The sequence below is a fragment of the Rattus rattus genome, chromosome 1 (assembly GCF_011064425.1).
Source record: "Rattus rattus isolate New Zealand chromosome 1, Rrattus_CSIRO_v1, whole genome shotgun sequence".
Taxonomy (NCBI): Eukaryota; Metazoa; Chordata; class Mammalia; order Rodentia; family Muridae; genus Rattus; species Rattus rattus.
The window spans coordinates 13,672,714-13,689,559 of NC_046154.1; the positions used below are offsets into that span (position 1 = coordinate 13,672,714).

The 16,846-nt window shown below is 44.4% G+C and overlaps 1 protein-coding gene across 3 annotated transcripts in view; it reads left to right on the forward strand.

Annotated features, from left to right (window-relative positions):
* Vps13d (vacuolar protein sorting 13 homolog D) overlaps positions 1-16,846 on the forward strand; it is a 223,859-nt gene that overhangs the window by 44,270 nt on the left and 162,743 nt on the right. For all 3 annotated transcript variants that reach the window (XM_032895015.1, XM_032895002.1, XM_032895011.1), the window contains exons 21-25: positions 1,626-2,657; positions 5,983-6,073; positions 8,128-8,254; positions 9,961-10,141; positions 13,490-13,672. In XM_032895015.1, coding sequence (XP_032750906.1) covers positions 1,626-2,657; positions 5,983-6,073; positions 8,128-8,254; positions 9,961-10,141; positions 13,490-13,672 — 1,614 coding nt within the window. The remainder of the gene's footprint in view (positions 1-1,625; positions 2,658-5,982; positions 6,074-8,127; positions 8,255-9,960; positions 10,142-13,489; positions 13,673-16,846) is intronic.

Genomic DNA, 16,846 nt, shown 5'->3' on the forward strand with positions numbered 1-16,846 from the left:
AGGTAAACACTTTAGTAAAAGTGTTTGCTGTGAAAATTTGGCAAATCAGGTTCCATCTCTAGAACCTACATAAGGAGAAAGAAGAAAATCAACTTCACACTATTGTACTATGACTTCTATAAATGCCACAGCACATGCATGTACATATCTGCACTACACACAAGGCTAATAACAGTTTTTTAAAGGAAACATTTTAAGGCAAACCTCAGGCTTTCTTTCACTTCATCTCATCTATTTGGAATGTGTCTCTCTGAACTTTGTCTCCTTATGTATTGTGCTGGTGTTTGATTCTCAAGAAGGTCTTCACTCTGGTTTGTTTGCATCAGGTCCAAGCAGGCTGTGCAGATTGCAGTTAGGTGCAGTATCTTTTGGGGCTCTCTGGTTCTGCCCTGCCTCGTTTGCCCTGTCATAATTCTGTGTGGAAACTGGTCGGTTGCCTACAGAGTGGCCAGCCTGGTGCATTTGTGTCTCCCTGAACTGGCGTCAGTATTGCTGTGACCCACCCAGGCGTCCCTGGATTCTGGTTTTTCCCAGCGCTCCTTCACTTTTGGCTAGAGCTTCCTCGGCAGGTGCTGTCAAACACCTCTGGTTACGTTGTATCTGTCACACAAATGTCTGCATTTGATGAGGGTGTGTGGGTGGCAAGAGCCTGATCTCTCACTTGTAAAACTCCCTGTCAGTCATTTGTGTTGCTTCCTTCCACTAATGAACTCTGTAGGGATGAAGATTAAATTAGGGGTTATAGAACGGTCACTTTCCAAGTCTGTCAAAATTTCTGTACCTGAGTTGCGATCCCTCTGTTAATTGCCCTTAATTAGTAAAAAAGATGTACTTGAAAATATTTTTAAATAAGAAATTCTCACTAAAAGAAAGTAAGACTCCGGGGGTGAAGCTCGGTGACAATGTTTGCCTCTTGTGTTCTGTGTCCCACACCAGCCCCAATACCAGAAACTGCAAGGGAGAAAGAAGTATGTAATTGCAGCTCTGCATAATTTTTGAAAAGTACTAACCATTGTTTGTCCTGCTGACTGCTGCTGATCGGCAGTGGTTTTAGAGTCTTATTTTTCAGTCCCGTGCTGTGCCCACATGAGACGTTTGGAAGTCTCCTTGCTTCCTGCAGTTACTTTGTGTGGTTAGAAAGAGTGGCTATGCCGACTCCATCCAGGGAGTATTTGCTGCACATTGATATGTGTAGGTTATACTGCGAGTGGTGAGGGAGAGCCTTGTAAATAGAAGTGGGTAGGCAAAGGAAAAGGACAGAAAAGAGATGATGGTCCTTGATGCCAACTGACTTAGAGCCTTTTGGTAAACAGAGAAAGACCACCTTAGAATTGAGGGTCTATGTGAGGATAATAATGTTGGAGGGAGCTGGCGAGATGGCTTGGTGACTAGGGCTCTTCTGCTCTTCTAGAGGACCTGAGTTCAGTTCTAGGTACCCATGTCGGGAGCTGTCAGCTGCTGCAATGCTCCTGGGGATGGGGTCTGACTCTTCTAACCCCTGTGAGCACCTGTACCCATGCCATGTGTCCTCCCAAACACCCCACCTCCCCACCCCTTCCATACACAAAATGACAAATACATTTTAAATGGTTCTGGAGTAACTGGGCTGTTCCCTTTGAATGCAGGTGGTGTTAGCCAAGCACGTGTACGAGCAGGTGTTGCAGACGATGGACAACCTCGTGTACAGTGAAGATCTGAATAAGTTTGCAGCCAGTGCCCCGCCATCCCCCTGCCCTAACTCTCCCCTGCCCCCACTCAGTTCCTGTGGAGAACCTACTGCAGAGAAGAAGGAGAATGGATTGTTCAGTCACTCCAGCTTTTCTAGTGCTTCTCAGAAGTCCTTGTCTGTGAAGGAATCCAAAGCCTTCACTCAGATTCAAGCCAACTTCTGTATATCGGAGTTGCAGGTTCAGCTGAGTGGTGACCTGACTTTAGGGGCCCAAGGGCTTGTGAGCTTGAAGTTTCAGGATTTTGAGGTGGAGTTCAGTAAAGACCATCCACAGACCTTATCCATCCAGATTGCCCTACGCTCACTCCTCATGGAAGACTTACTGGAGAAGAATCCAGACTCTAAGTACAAGAGCCTGATGGTGTCTCGAGGGGCTCCCAAGCCGTCCAGCTTAGCACAGAAGGAGTACCTCTCCCAGTCTTGCCCTTCGGTATCCTGCGTAGAGTATCCTGCCATGCCCCGGTCTCTCCCGTCCCACATGGAGGAAGCACCTAATGTCTTCCAGTTGTACCAAAGACCCATCTCCACATGTCGGAAAAAGCAAAAGGAAGTCCAGGACAAGAGCTACCCCCAGACCCCACCCCCTTCTCCCTCAGTGGACGAGCCCAAGGTGCTTGTTGGAAAGAGTAAGTTTGACGATTCCTTGGTCCACATCAATATATTCTTGGTGGATAAAAAGCATCCAGAGTTCTCTTCCAGTTACGGTCGCATTAACCGGAGCATCGACGTTGACTTTAACTGCTTGGATGTGTTGATCACCCTGCAAACCTGGGTGGTGATACTGGACTTTTTTGGGATTGGCTCTACTGCGGACAACCATGCGATGAAGGTGCCACCCGAAGGCCCTCTCCAGAATGTGAAGGCAGAGGCCAGTGCTTCCATGGAGTCTGAGCTGCAGGAGCCAGTGAACTCCAAGCTGGATCTCAAGGTATCGTTACACTCTGAGGATGAGTTTGAATCATATCGAAGTGTAAGCATGTTACATTTGTCCTTGAAAAGAGCTCTGATTGACAGAGGGCTGTTGAGAAATAGAGACTTCAGTGATGTCGATGCCTTGGGAAGGTTTTGTTGTAAAGCCCATGTGGAGACAGAGGGAATATGTAGTTTATTTAACCCAGCCTGTCCTTTACCAGGGCCATTTGATTCCAGGAAATCCTTTTTGCTTCTCTAGCCTGTCTTGTTTCCTCATTGTGTGACATCTTGTGTGACAATGTGAGGTCTGTATGCAAAACGCCTCACCGAGTGTCTGGTGCATGGAAGCAGCTTCTATTGCACAGCTTTTGGGCGAGGCTTTCCTGTTAGCTCCCTACCCTCACAGCATCCTTGGCTTTTGCTGGGCTCACTGTAGTAGTCGTCACAGAATGCAGTGTGCAAGTTGGATTGCTTGTTGGAATCCGGACTCTTGCACTGTAGCTGTGGCCCTGGGTGAATCAGGGAACCTTTTCCCCTTCAGGATTTCCATCAGTGAACTGGGTGGTATGCTGCAGTGCCCATAGACAGGATGGTCCCAAGCTTTAGATGAGATTAATGCGAGGCCTCCACCTAACAAGCATCCAGCGAGTTGCTGGCTGTTATAGTTTTTATTCTGACGTGGATTTTCACGACTGTTACTTAACCTTGATATTCATATTGAAAATAGTAGGAAAAAGAGGTAACAAACATGCAGCCTGCTGAGTATGATGGGACAGCAGCAGCTGCTAACGTGTGTGCCCGGGGAGGAAGGTCTTCATCTGTGTCTCAGTACATTCGGCCTTGCATGCACTGCTGGGAGCAGCCAGGAAGGGAGCTCTATTTCCCCATGCTGGTGTTGTCTTGCTTCTCTAACCCGTGAACAGGCTTCACTCCTCTAGAAGCAGGAAGCCTGGAGGAGAGATGGGGAGAAGCCCATTCTGCCTTTTACTTAATGCTGGGGATGGGGTGGGCAGGGTGGGGAGCACACTTCTTGGCAGTGTTCTGAGGCTCTGGGACATTGGGCCTGTCAAGGTGACTGGAAGTGGCAGGTTCATTCTCTGGCTGGATTTGGTGTTAGCAAGGTGACTCTGTTCTCTTTGTGCCTGTGGAGATGCCTCAGCAGTCCTTCCCTGCTATGATAAAATGTTTGGTGCTCTGGAGGCTTTGCATACAATGCTGTAGAGAACAGGACTAGATAAATGCTCCTTAACAATGTATTTTTTGAAACAAGAATTTTTGAGCATTTTTATTATGATGGATTTCTCATATCACAGAAAATGTGTCATGAACCTCAAGATTTCCAACACTATAATCCATTACCTTAATTTCTTTTCTTCACTGAAGTCTTTTAAAGCAAAATTCTAGGGCTGGTCAGATGGTTCAGTGGGTAGAGGTGTCTGCTGTCAAGCCTGACAGAAGGAAAGAACTGACTCCTGAAAATTGTCCTTTAACCTCTACTTGTGGGCACATGTATGCCTGGACACACATACAAATAAATAAATGTTAATAAAATTAAAGCCAGTTAATGAGACTCTATCTGAAAAGCAGACACACACACACACACACACACACACACACACACACACACACACGTACACAATTATACCCCCACATTTGTTTCTGTGGGTATTTTTTGTTTTTTTTTACATAATCATAGTTATTGTCCCTCTCACTACATTATGTAAAACTATCAGACCTTACTCAGGTTTCTAGAATGTTGCACAAATGCCTTTTTCTGGATGAAATATGAAGGCGTGAATAGGTTGAGAGATTTGAGGCCTTTCCTTTGGTTTCAGCAGTGCTAGGCTCTCTGAGGAGAGTTTTGTCAACTATGGAATAAGTCAGTAAACCAACAATGACCCTCTGAGTCAGTGCTCCATTTGCTGCCAGTTCTTTAGTCTCTTGGGTGTAGAGTGAGCCATCCCTCTTGGTCTCCAGATGCCAGTAGTGCTCCTCCTTCCCCATGACGTCAGCCTGCCTTTGGGATTAGGAGTAGGTGGATGGGATTCAGGTGCACCCAAGTGGGAAGTGCTTCTTGTCACTCGAGTCAGGAGGCAGGAGAGCTGGTCCTTTCTCAGTGATGTGAAGGTGCCATGCCATGAGGTAGGTTCAGGCAGTGACATCTAGGCTCCTTCCCACAAAGCATTTTTACACCTAGGGTAGCTGATCTTTGGAGATTTGATGCCTAGGGATTTTATTGCCTTTCGTGGGATCCTATGTCTTGCCATCCTTCTGTGGCCCTGTCAGAGGAGTGAGAGCAATGAGAGCAACGAGTTGTTGCTCTGACTACAGGGCTCCTTCCACTTTGCCCTTTGCACAAACACGTTCTTCCGTCTGCCTTTGTTTCCCTGTTTTTCTTGGAGTTCCTTACCCACCTGGCAAATCCTGAACACCCAGTCTGTCTGACTTGGAGGACAAGGTTGCCGGCACACATGTCCTTCCATCTCCTGCACCGTTCTTCTCAGTGCCTGATCTCTAAGGCAGAAGAGCTGGGCGCCTACCAGCAAATTCTTAGACATAATAGACTGTATTTTCTGGAGTTACTTTAGTGTAATGAAGCCTCTGTTAGAGAATTCCATTCCTAAGACAGAGGTCTCTGTCCCTGTCCTTCTGAAGTCCAATTGCTGAACAGAGACCCCTGTTAAATACAGGCTCAAAGGTATTAGGCAGTATTCCAGGTCATTTTTATCATTTGTCTACATAGATTTTATAGATGAGACCTGATCTTACAGATCTGTGAGTCATTTCAGAACTGTGCACTGCTAATGATGGATTTTAGGATGGGAAACCTTGTTTTTATACCATGAAACATGTTACCACCTACTGAGGAATGTAGCGGAAATGTGGCAGGATCTGAAGTTGGAAGTTTTTCCTCATGTGCTCTGTCACCAGATCTTCTTTGGGGCATAAATGAAATTGGTACCTTGTAAGGCTTGGGCTGCTGAGGTAGCCTGCTAGCAAGCTCGGCCATCTGAGTTTGGATTCCCAGAACCCACACACAGAGGGAGGAAAAGTAAAAAGAGAGAACATTCATTCCTACAGATTGTCCTCTGCCCTCCATATACATATACAAGCCCAGATACACAGGTGCACATGTGGATACATGCATGCACAAAGGCATGCACATGTGTGAGTACATACAGACAGAGACAGACAGACAGACAGACAGACACACACACACACACACTGAACAAGTAATATTTACCTTTACCTTTCCAAGCCTGTTGTCGTTCTTACCCATTCTGTCCTGCCGTTCCCTGTCCCCTCAGTAACTGCTTTTTGCATTGTATCTTGTATCCTAGGTTCATTCACTTTCTCTTGTGCTGAGTAAGGCCACCAGTGAGCTTGCTAAAGCAAATGTGTCCAAATTAGTAGCACACATGGAGATGATTGGTAAGTGGGACTAAGTCAAGCACTCATGATCTAGTAAGTATTCAAATATCCAGGACAAAGTTATTTGTCCTCACAGGCCAACTGTGGCTTGATGGTGAGAATTGCTAAGACCATCATTTACAGTGGTGGTCTGCAAATCCAGGCTGTGGGATCACCATTGTCTATTACAAAGGCAGGCGACTGGACCAACTTCCTCCCTGCTCCTCTCCCATCCCATTCCAAGACTCTTCTGGAGATTGTATGGGCTCCTAGCATTGTTCTGTGTAAGGAGATAAATGTTTGTTCAAATTGTTCAAATGGGAATAGTTTTGAAATGGGAATAGCTATTAATGAAATGAAAAGGAAGACAGGCAGGTCAAAGGGCTCTTGGTGAGAAAATGAAACAAGTTCTTTTTGTACTCTTAAATAGGGGCGCTGCCAAGAGATGGCATAGTAGTCTACAGTAGGGCATAGTAGTCTGCAGTAGGGCATAGTAGTCTGCAGTAGGGCATAGTAGTCTGCAGTAGGGCAGAGTAGTCTACAGTAGGGCATAGTAGTCTGCAGTAGGGCATAGTAGTCTGCAGTAGGGCAGAGTAGTTTGCAGTAGGGCATAGTAGTCTGCAGTAGGGCATAGTAGTCTGCAGTAGGGCATAGTAGTCTGCAGTAGGGCAGAGTAGTCTGCAGTAGGGCATAGTAGTCTGCAGTAGGGCATAGTAGTCTGCAGTAGGGCATAGTAGTCTGCAGTAGGGCAGAGTAGTCTGCAGTAGGGCATGGTAGTCTGCAGTAGGAGGGCATAGTAGTCTGCAGTAGGGCAGAGTAGTCTGCAGTAGGGCAGAGTAGTCTGCAGTAGGACATAGTAGTCTGCAGTAGGGCACCGCAGCAAAGTTGGCCTCTCTCCGGTGGGATTTTGTGGGTTGGAATTCTTACTAGAGCATCAAGTTGTAAGTAATGGGGTAGATAAGTCACAAACCCAAACCCTGCTCCTTCCTTAAGGGATGTGCAGTACAACAGTGAACATTAAGATGCTGATGCTGTCATGGTATCAGAAACATCACTGGAGAAGAAATGGGCTAATATACAGGCCTCATGGTCTGATAGGATTTTAGAAAATCATTCAAGAGAAATGGTCTTTAACTAGGAGAAGCATGGCATTTTTTGTTAGAGGACATTAGGAATCAATGATGTGTGTGTGTGTGTGTGTGTGTGTGTGTGTGTGTGTGTGTGTGTGTGTGTGTGTGTGTGTTTGTGTATGTGTGTGTATGTATGTATGTATGTATGTATGTATGTATGTATGTATGTATGTATGTATGTCATGAGTCCCTGGGGAGCTGATCTGGCCTGCCAGAGGTATATACCTTGATAAGCATGGCATCAGCTGTGTAATGCTATTATTGGTTTTGTCTTGTAGGAATAGCAGTAGCTCAATAACTGGCCTGGAACGTCCATGTAGACTAGTCTGGTCTCCCATACCAGGGAGCCACCGTAACCCCCACCCCCACCTAGGAAGGATCATTTTAAGCTCTGGTTTCAGTGGCGTGTGCCGCAGCACATGTCTCCATTCTCTCACCCCAGGGCTGTGCCCCCCCCACCCCAGCAGACCCACTTCCACTCTGTGTCCTCACTGTCCCCAGGCTTCAGCTTGTTTTCCTCTTTTATCAAGTCACTCCAGGCATCTGACACCGACACTTTCTTTTATATTCCTAACTCAGTGCACAGACCTTGTGATGGCTCTCTAACATCTACTCAGTGGTCTGGCCTCAGAATCCTGCCTCTTTAAGTTGGCAGTGCTTTTAGTTTGATTCCTTTCCCTGCACCCCTGGTATGCAGTGTTGCTGGCTTGTGTAGCCTTGGTTGTTGTTTAGATTTGTTCAACTCCTTTAAACTTTGTCATTGAAACCCTTAGAAATAGCACATGAAATGTTTTCCTGGTGTCTTGGCATCTGAAAATTTACCTCTGACATTTAGTTTGATTAAAAAAATGGAAGTTGAAGGCATGTGTAGATCATTTTTAATTCAGATGTATTAAGTGATTTCAGAAAAGGTCCATAATAACGTTCTGGTTTTGACACATGTAGAAGGAGACCTGGCCTTGCAGGGGAGCATCGGGAGCTTGTCTCTGAGTGACCTCACGCCACACGGAGACTTCTACAGAGAACGCTTCACCACAAGTGGAGAGGAGGCTCTCATCTTCCAGACTTTCAAGTAAGGCTTGCCCCTCTTCTCTCGCTGTGTGCCATGATCAGTGCTGTTTGTGCAGTTCTTTTTCAACATTATTTTACATTTGTTTATTTTCTATGTGTCTTCCACAGTGGGCAACTTGCAGAGTTGGGTCTCTGCTTACATCATGTGGGTTCTGGGGATTGAACCCAGGTCTTGAAGCTTGACAGAAAGTGCCTTGATCCACTAAACTGTCTTGTCAGCTCACTGTTTAAAATTCTTATTGATTAAACAATGGAAAAAAATTTTACTTTTTAAAGTAAAATCGAAAAGCTCTAGCTTGTGAAGACTCCTGATTTATATAGAATTTTCATAAAGAAGATTTGTGTTGGAGATTATTTAGTGCCTTTTAAATATGGGATAAGATTGACATAATCCCAGTTATCAGAAGATCTGGGCTCTGTCAGCTCCAACCAACTTGGAGTCAAAGCAAGTCACTTACTCTATGTGCCACTTCTCCTAGTCTGTGATGGGGGCCTGAGCTGAGCAATCTCCAAGCTTCCACATAGCACTGAGTGCTCTGGCATGGTTTTAGTCTGAGAGCATTGCTCATGCTGAATAATGAGAGTGTGCTGGTTTTGCTAATGAATATGACTTATATTGAGTTCCTTGTTGGCTTTTAGAGGGTATATTTAGGCCTATCTGTTTACCTTAAAGCATGGTTTCCTGGATGAGGCGTTCAGTTTTCTTGAGAGGTATTAGAGAATGTGTATTCTTTTTTTTTTTTTTTTCCTTCCTTTTTTTCGGAGCTGGGGACTGAACCTAGGGCCTTGCGGTTGCTAGGCAAGCGCTCTACCACTGAGCTAAATCCCCAACCCCGAGAATGTGTATTCTTATGTAAGGTTACCCCCACTTTCAGTGTTCTGTTAGTGCTAAGAAAAATGGTTTCAACCAAACCGTCTGTGGGCAGAAGATGTAGCTTAGCAGTAGAGTGTTGCCAGCATGTGTGAAGCCCTGGGTTCAATCTCCTTTGCCTCCCTCTCTCCCAGGTCTCAGAACTCCTCACTGGGACGTTATTGTTCGCTCCTGAGAAATTGGACTTCTAGGTTTAGATTGATTTGTTTATTTTATATAATCACAATAACATGATTCTCCAATAAATGAGACAATGTGAACGGTTACTTTTCTGCTTGGCACAAAAGTGCATTCCTTAGTAAATATGAATTTCTTCCACTTACTGTGGTATCTTGGCCCATTAGATCCAGACTGACTATAAAAGTCCTCTGTTCATGTGTGAATCCACACTCGACCTTACAGTCTACATTTCCCTGAAAAAAGGAGTGAAACGCCCCTCTCTGGTTTGAGAACCCCCTTTCCCCCAAAGCAGTAGTTCTGTTGCTTCCATTTTCCAGGGCTTTTAAAATTACTTCCCAAACCCATATTGCCCCAGGCTCTGCTGGGAGCAGCTGCAGCCCTTAAGGCAGGAACAGGAGGTGCTGTGCAAGCAGTTCAGGTTGTTCTGGAAATGTGAGTTTATGCTCAGTGGTACCCACTCTTGGTTGTCCTGGTTGCCACACCACACTTTCATTTACCTTAGCACAGTGTGAAAAATTATTAACAGGCTTGTTTTGGGGGCTTTTCAGTTTAATAGCTAAAGCTTTTTGGAAGAGAAGCCCTTAAAGCAACCTTAGTTTTCTTTTAATCCTCAAATTGTGCTGCTGTCTGAGTCCTTTATTTGTCCCAACTTTCAGATATGGGCAGCCGGACCCTCTGCTTCAGAGAGAGCATGACATCCGTGTGAGCCTGCAGATGGCCTCCGTGCAGTACGTGCACACGCAGCGCTTTCAGGCCGAGGTGGTGGCCTTCATCCAGCACTTCACGCAGCTGCAAGACGTCTTAGGGCGCCAGCGAGCTGCTGTCGAGGGGCAGACGGTGGGTAGCATCATGTCTTCAAGTTGCGTTTCCGATTTGATCTATGGAACTTTATAAAAAAAAATTTCTTTTATTGAAAATAGGTTTTATTTTTATAATATATTCTGATTATGGTTTCCCCTTTCCCAGCTTGTCTCAATTCTTCTCTTGTCGCCTCCCATCCAGATCCACACCCTTTCTGTCTCTAGTTAGAAAACAAACAGACATCTAAGGAAAAACAAGAAAATAAAATAATAATGCGAGGTGTGTGTGTACATGCTTGCTTATGTGGGCACATGGGACCAAAGGTTGACATTGGGTATCTTAATTACCGAATCTGAAGGTAGGGTCCCTCATTGAACCTGAAGCTTGGTGTTTCAATTAGCATGGCTGGCCAGCAAGTCACTAGGACCCTCCTGTCTCTGTTCCCTAGCACTGGGGGTACAGTGCTGCCAAGCCTGTCATTTGCATGCTGTTCTAGTTTCCTTTCTTATAAAGTACCCTGACAAAAGCAACTTAGGGAACAAAAGGGTTTATTTAGCACATAATCCAGGTTACAGTCCATCATAGCTGGGAAGTCACTGCAGCTAGAGTTTTTTGGCAGCCGGTCACACTCTACTGTAGTCCAGAGCAGAGAGAAATGAATGAATGAATGAATGCTGCGTGCATGCACGCTCACTTGCTTGCTCGCTCTGCTTGATGTCTCCACTCTTAAATAGTTCTGGGTCCTCTGCCTAGGTAATATTGGGCTGGGTCCTCACACATAAGTTTAGATGTCCCCTGCCACCCCAGATATTCCCACAGGCCCACCCAGTGTAAATATTCCCTTCTTGAGACTCTGTGCTTCTAGATAGTATCAAGTTTTCAATTAAATGTGATCAACACTTGTAGGTTCTGGAGATCTAAATTTATATCCTCATGCTTACATATCCAATACTATAAACACTAAGTTATTTTCAGAGCCCTGATCAATAGACCTTTAAAAATTTATGAGTTCTAGTTAGGTGACTGGGTATGTATCTGTATGTGGGTATGTGAATTTTTGTGCGTATAGAAGCTGGAGACATCTGTTCCATTGGAGCTGGAATTACAGGTGGCTGTGAGCTGCCCAGTGTTTATGCTGGGAAAGAAATACAGGTCTTCTGGAAGAGCAGTGCATGCTTTTATCTACTGAGCTATCTCTCTAATCCATGATCAATAGAATGTTTAAGCCTCCAGAGATAAATCTACAATATTTCACTGAGAAAAGGAGAGGTATTTTCTGATTACCAGTATGTTGTCCATGTGGCAGGTTGATTCCTCACCTTTAAGTCACAGTTCCAAGTTCCTTTGAAGGTTAGCTTTAAGTCTCTGTAAAAATAATAGAAAAGATTTCTGATTGACACTTTTGGATTTCTGGACCCTTTCAGGACTTTAGTGGAGTCATTTCTGAAAGCTGTTGGATGATTTTCCAAATGGATGAAACCTTTCTGGACATTTCAGATCATGGCATCCTTAATGCCTCGATCATTTCTCCCACTTTGTTGCTGGTGTGAACTCTGAGGCCCTTACACTGCTGGTGCCTGTCCTACCATTGTACTATGCTGGTGCCTGTCCTACCATTGTACTATGACCTGGTGCCTGTCCTACCATTGTACTATAACCTCCAGACTTTGCTTTGTGAGGCAGTGCCTTACTGTGTAAGCCAGGCTGTTTTAGCTCATTGTGTCAATTAAGATGGCTTTAGACGTGTGATCCACCTGCTGTAGCTCAACCATTGGAATTGTGGGCCTGTGTTATGCTGCCTAGATATTCTTCCTATTTATTTTTTAATGTTGTAAAAGTTATTTGAAAAATATTTTATATTTTTCCTTTGCAAATTTTATACATGTATACAATGTATTTTTATCAATACTCCTACTTCTCCCACCAAGCTCTCCTCACACTTCTAAAAAGTTACCCTCTCAACTTCCTCTCTTGTTTTGATAATCCATTGAGCCCAGTTAGCTGCTCATGTAAACATGGATGTGGGAACTCCACTGGAGAATGGGTAACCCACAGTGGTTACGTTCCCAAAGAAAATGACTCTCTTGGTGTATGTTAGTGGGATGACAGCAACAAGAAAACAAGCTAACAAGTTATGATACCAGCGATAAGTGTGGGTAGGCAAATAAAGTGCTGGCTCAGCATTCAAGGGCACTTGCATAAAGGCCTGATGTCCCAAGTTTGACTCATAGAACCCATTTAAAGGTGAAAGAGAGAAACAACTCCAGAGAGCTGTCCTTTGACCTCTGCACGTGTGACATAGAATGCATGCCCCCTCCCCAACACACACACACACACACACACACACACACACACACACACACACACACTGAATAACTTAAGACTCTTTGTGGGTGTAGCTCTCTGACAGAGCACTAAGTTCATTCCCTATAATGCCTCCTTCCCCTAAACCCTCCTCCCCCAAAAAACCCCCTTTGTACTGCAAAGTTGTATTTTTCTCTTTAAAAAGTAGCACAGATGGCTCAGTGGTTAAGAACATTCCCTGCTCTTGCAGAGGACCCAGTTTTGGTTCCTAGCACCTACTTGGAGTCTCACAACTGTCTGTAACTCCATTTCCAGGGAGTGCGGTGCCCTCTCTCCTCCTTTCTTTCCTGAACTCGAGGCACATATGTATATTCAGGAAAACACACATGTGCATAAAATAGATTGTCTGCCAGGCATGGTGGCACACTTTTCATTCAGTACTTGAAAGGCAGAGACAGGCAGTTCTCTAAGTTTGAGGTCAGCCTGGTTTACAGAGCAAGTTCTAGGACAGCCAGGGCCACAGAGAAATCTGTCACGAAAAACTAAAAGGAAAAACTCAATTCAAACAACAACAACAAAACAAAAACAAAAACAAAAACAAAAAAAACAAAAAAACAAAAAAAGAAAAGAAAAAGGGGGGTTGGGGATTTAGCTCAGTGGTAGAGCGCTTGGGCCCTGGCTTCGGCTCTCAGCTCCGAGAAAAAAAGAAAAAGGATAAAAAGGAAAAAGCAGCTTAGGCCTGGTGAGACTGCTGAGATGGTAAGAGTACTTGTTACCTTGGTTTACATGTGTCCTGTAGTATAGTATATTTTTTTCATCTTTGTGGAATTATTTTTTAAGTTCTTTAATGATTTATTCTCTAATCTGTAGGTTATTTAGAAGTATGAAATTTAATTTCCAAATATTTGAGGTCTGTCCATTATTAGTTTGTTTCTGATTCTAATTTACTTTGGTGGTACAAATAAACTTTCATGTTCTTTAATTGCTGTGTACATTTATGAAACTTTTTGGACTCTGTGAAGGTCTGATTATAAAATTGGAGAATTAACTGAACTTCAAGATACTTTCCTTTCTTACCAGGTGAGGGACCAGGCACAGCGCTGTTCAAGAATTCTTCTGGATATTGAGGCCGGTGCCCCTGTGCTTCTCATCCCAGAAAGTTCTAGATCAAATAATCTGATAGTAGCAAATCTGGGAAAGTTGAAAGTGAAGAACAAGTTTCTCTTTGCTGGATTTCCTGGGACTTTCTCCTTACAGGATAAGGTAAGCCACCATCAGTGTCTGGCTGTTCTCATTTGAATATGAATTGAAAAATCCCCAGTCCACAGCTCAGGGGCTGCTGTTACTTCTGAGGCCCCGTGGCTGGGAGATTTCTTGACATTTCAATAACTCTTTCAACTGAAATAGTGTTATGTTGTAATCCTCATTAAGTGTAATTAACTTGTTTGAGCCAACAACCCTGTGGGATCAGCCTTCCATCTGTCACAGTACTCTGCATGTTTCTGGGCTGATAAGGTCACTCAGCAGGAAGAAACACTTGCCACCAAGCCTGACCACCTGAGTTCAATCCCTGGAACCATAGTGGAAGGAGAGAACTGACCCCAGAAGTTATTTTCAGGTGCTCTACTCACACCCACACATCATGCACTTACACTGTAATAGTAAATTTTTTTTAAAAAGGTATTCCTTTCTAGATGAGCTGTTTCCATGATTTGGTCCTGTTTTTATCTGAAGACACTTAATATCTTAGTGGCAAATGTTAGATCATACCCTACTCTGCATCTTAAAATGACCTGGGTGATTGTTTCTTACTATGTTTGGAGTTGTTCAGGGTCAGCATGAGGTTTGCCAGCATTTTCACTCTTTATTTGGGAAGGCGAGGACTCTGAGCATGAGCAGGAGAGAGCTCCAGAGCTGAGCTTGGAGGCACTCCCTGGTTCTGCCTTGTAGGGGGCTGAGTGATGTTCTAAACAGCAGTGAGGCCTCACTCTCAGGGCACGCGCTCCCACTCCTTGCTAGTCTCCAGCCTTCATGTCCTCTGCTTATTCTGCACAAGCTCATCTTTTGTGTGTGACCACAGCACTTCCTGGAATCCCCACCAGAGGTGCCTGTTTGTTGTCCAGCAGCTAATAAGCTAGGAAAAGAGATAAGTCTCAAAGAGACGAGGTGAAGTTTGATTGTAAGCCCATCAGGACAAGGAGTGAAGAGCTGATAACTGTTGAACACCCACTGGATGTCATTTGGTGCTAAACTCTTTACATATATAAAGAAACCCTGTTTCTTCATAGTACTTCTGACACTAGCTATGTAGGACCTTCTCTACATCCATTTTCTAACTTTGTAGAAACCTGCTGGACATTCTCCAAGTGGCATAGCCACCTACGGTTAGCTTGGGCCTACTTCGGACACCAGCCACAGGTCCAGGTGTCTCTCGTTAATCATTAGCCAGCAACAGATTAGGGGTTTGCACACAACCCTCCAACCTCAGGTCCAGTAAGTTGCCATAAGAGCTGCAGAGCTCAGGGAAGCAGGTTCACTAGCTCATTACAGAGCTGGAAGAGAAGAGCAAGGATACCCCAGGGTCAGGGGCAGTGGGGCGTCTCTTGCATGCATTAGAGTCCCACTTTCTGTTGTGCACACTTGGCACAACTGTGAGTCCGGTGTGTGTGCTTTATCGAGGAGAGGAGCTCCATAGCTCTTCATGATTGCATTTTGTCTCTACCCCCCTCCCACTCTGGAGGTGTAGGGAGTGACAGAAATTGACAGTGCGTTCTTTGGGATGTGTCTGTATTACATCTTTAATATGAGGTCACACTAAATGTGTGGGGCAGAGGTAAACTGTAGTCAGAAATGGTAATCTAGTTCTGCGGCAGTGTTTTGTTTTTCTCCCCTCCCAGAAAAGGGAACGAGCTCATTTTCTTTGCCATATATGTTTGTATATGGGCTAACAAATGTGCTCTAAAGTTGGCTATGGATGAAGAATCACTAAACTATTCTAAGACATTTTTATAAAATGATTCCAATTTTTGTTAAGCAAAATAACAGTAGAAATTATAGCATATTAATGACAAAAAAATTCCTGTCTTTGTTTTTGAGGATTTGATTTTAGGTGGCAGTATCTACAAAGATTGCCTTTTCTTCAAGGTATACTGTGGTTTGTCTCTCTCTCTCTCTCTCTCAGTTATTCTGAATAAAATAAAACAACTTTATGGGATTCAGTACTCAGTTCATACTCATATACTTAAAACAAAATGAAGCCCCCAAGTGCTGAGCCTTTGAAATGCTTTGCTTTACGCAAAGCCTGCTTTATCACTGTTTGTATGGCTGCTTTAGGAGAGTGACTTCTCACCTGTATGGGAAAGCTGTTCTTAAGGTCTGTATTAGAAGCCTTTTTAGTCCTGGCGAGTACTTCTTGAATGTCCTCATTTTATATTCAGAAGTCCCAGGAAAGCTTCTGTGTTATATACAGACTCATGGTTGTTCAGTGGAATTCCATAAGGCTGTGTGGAGTGTGTCTTGTCTAGATCCCTGTGCAATTTAGCTCATCTGAGCTCAGTGCTGATGATGGTTTCTAAGTTGATACGTTTCTCTTATGCTGTGCATTGACACTTGCCCTTGATGTTCTTGCCCATGTGAGCTGTGTCTAATACAATGTCCAGTGGCCCAAGAACAGCAAATACTCCTGACTTGGCTCATGTAGATCCCTGGAGCACTGGTGCCCTCTGCCCCCAGGTTTTATGACTCCTCCTGCATGTGGGATAGTTTCCTCTAGAACCTGTTTACTGAGGACACGTTTGGATTTTGGCATATGCTTGCCCTTTCTTTTTCTCCACCATAGCTTTTGCTTAAACCATAATTTCTAAATCAGAGTAGTTCAAAAGCTTTGGGTTGATCTCCTCAAGCTATTGATTTATTTAAATTAACTGCGGAGAGGATGTAAAAGTCAAATAAAAGAGGAAAACTCTTTGGGGTTTAAGTATACCAGGCAGTGTTACTAAGGAAACATTTAAATGATAGCATTTATCTAGGAATGTTCCTTAGAAGAATGCAGGAAGTTTGCTTTACTGATAGTTTTGATCACTGCTCAGGAAGTGGAGACTGTGACTTTTCAACTTTCCCAAAGCTGAGGAGTTACATCCTTGCTGCAACACCAGAGAGCCATGTTTGTCAGGCTCGCAGGGAGAGTACCTGTGATGGGAGAGGAGCTGTCTCAGGATGCAGAAGCCACACACAAACGGGGCTCTGAGGGGTCGTGCGGACCCAGGGAAGTTGAAAACACCAGTGACTAGTTCACTCTGTGGAATCAACTTTTCCACCTGCCTCAGCCATTTGGGATTACAGGCGTGTGTGCTACAACATCCAGTTTGTTTGGTGCTGGGCATTGGACCCAGGACTTCGTCCAAGCTAGGAAAGCATCCTAATACCCGAGGCACATAA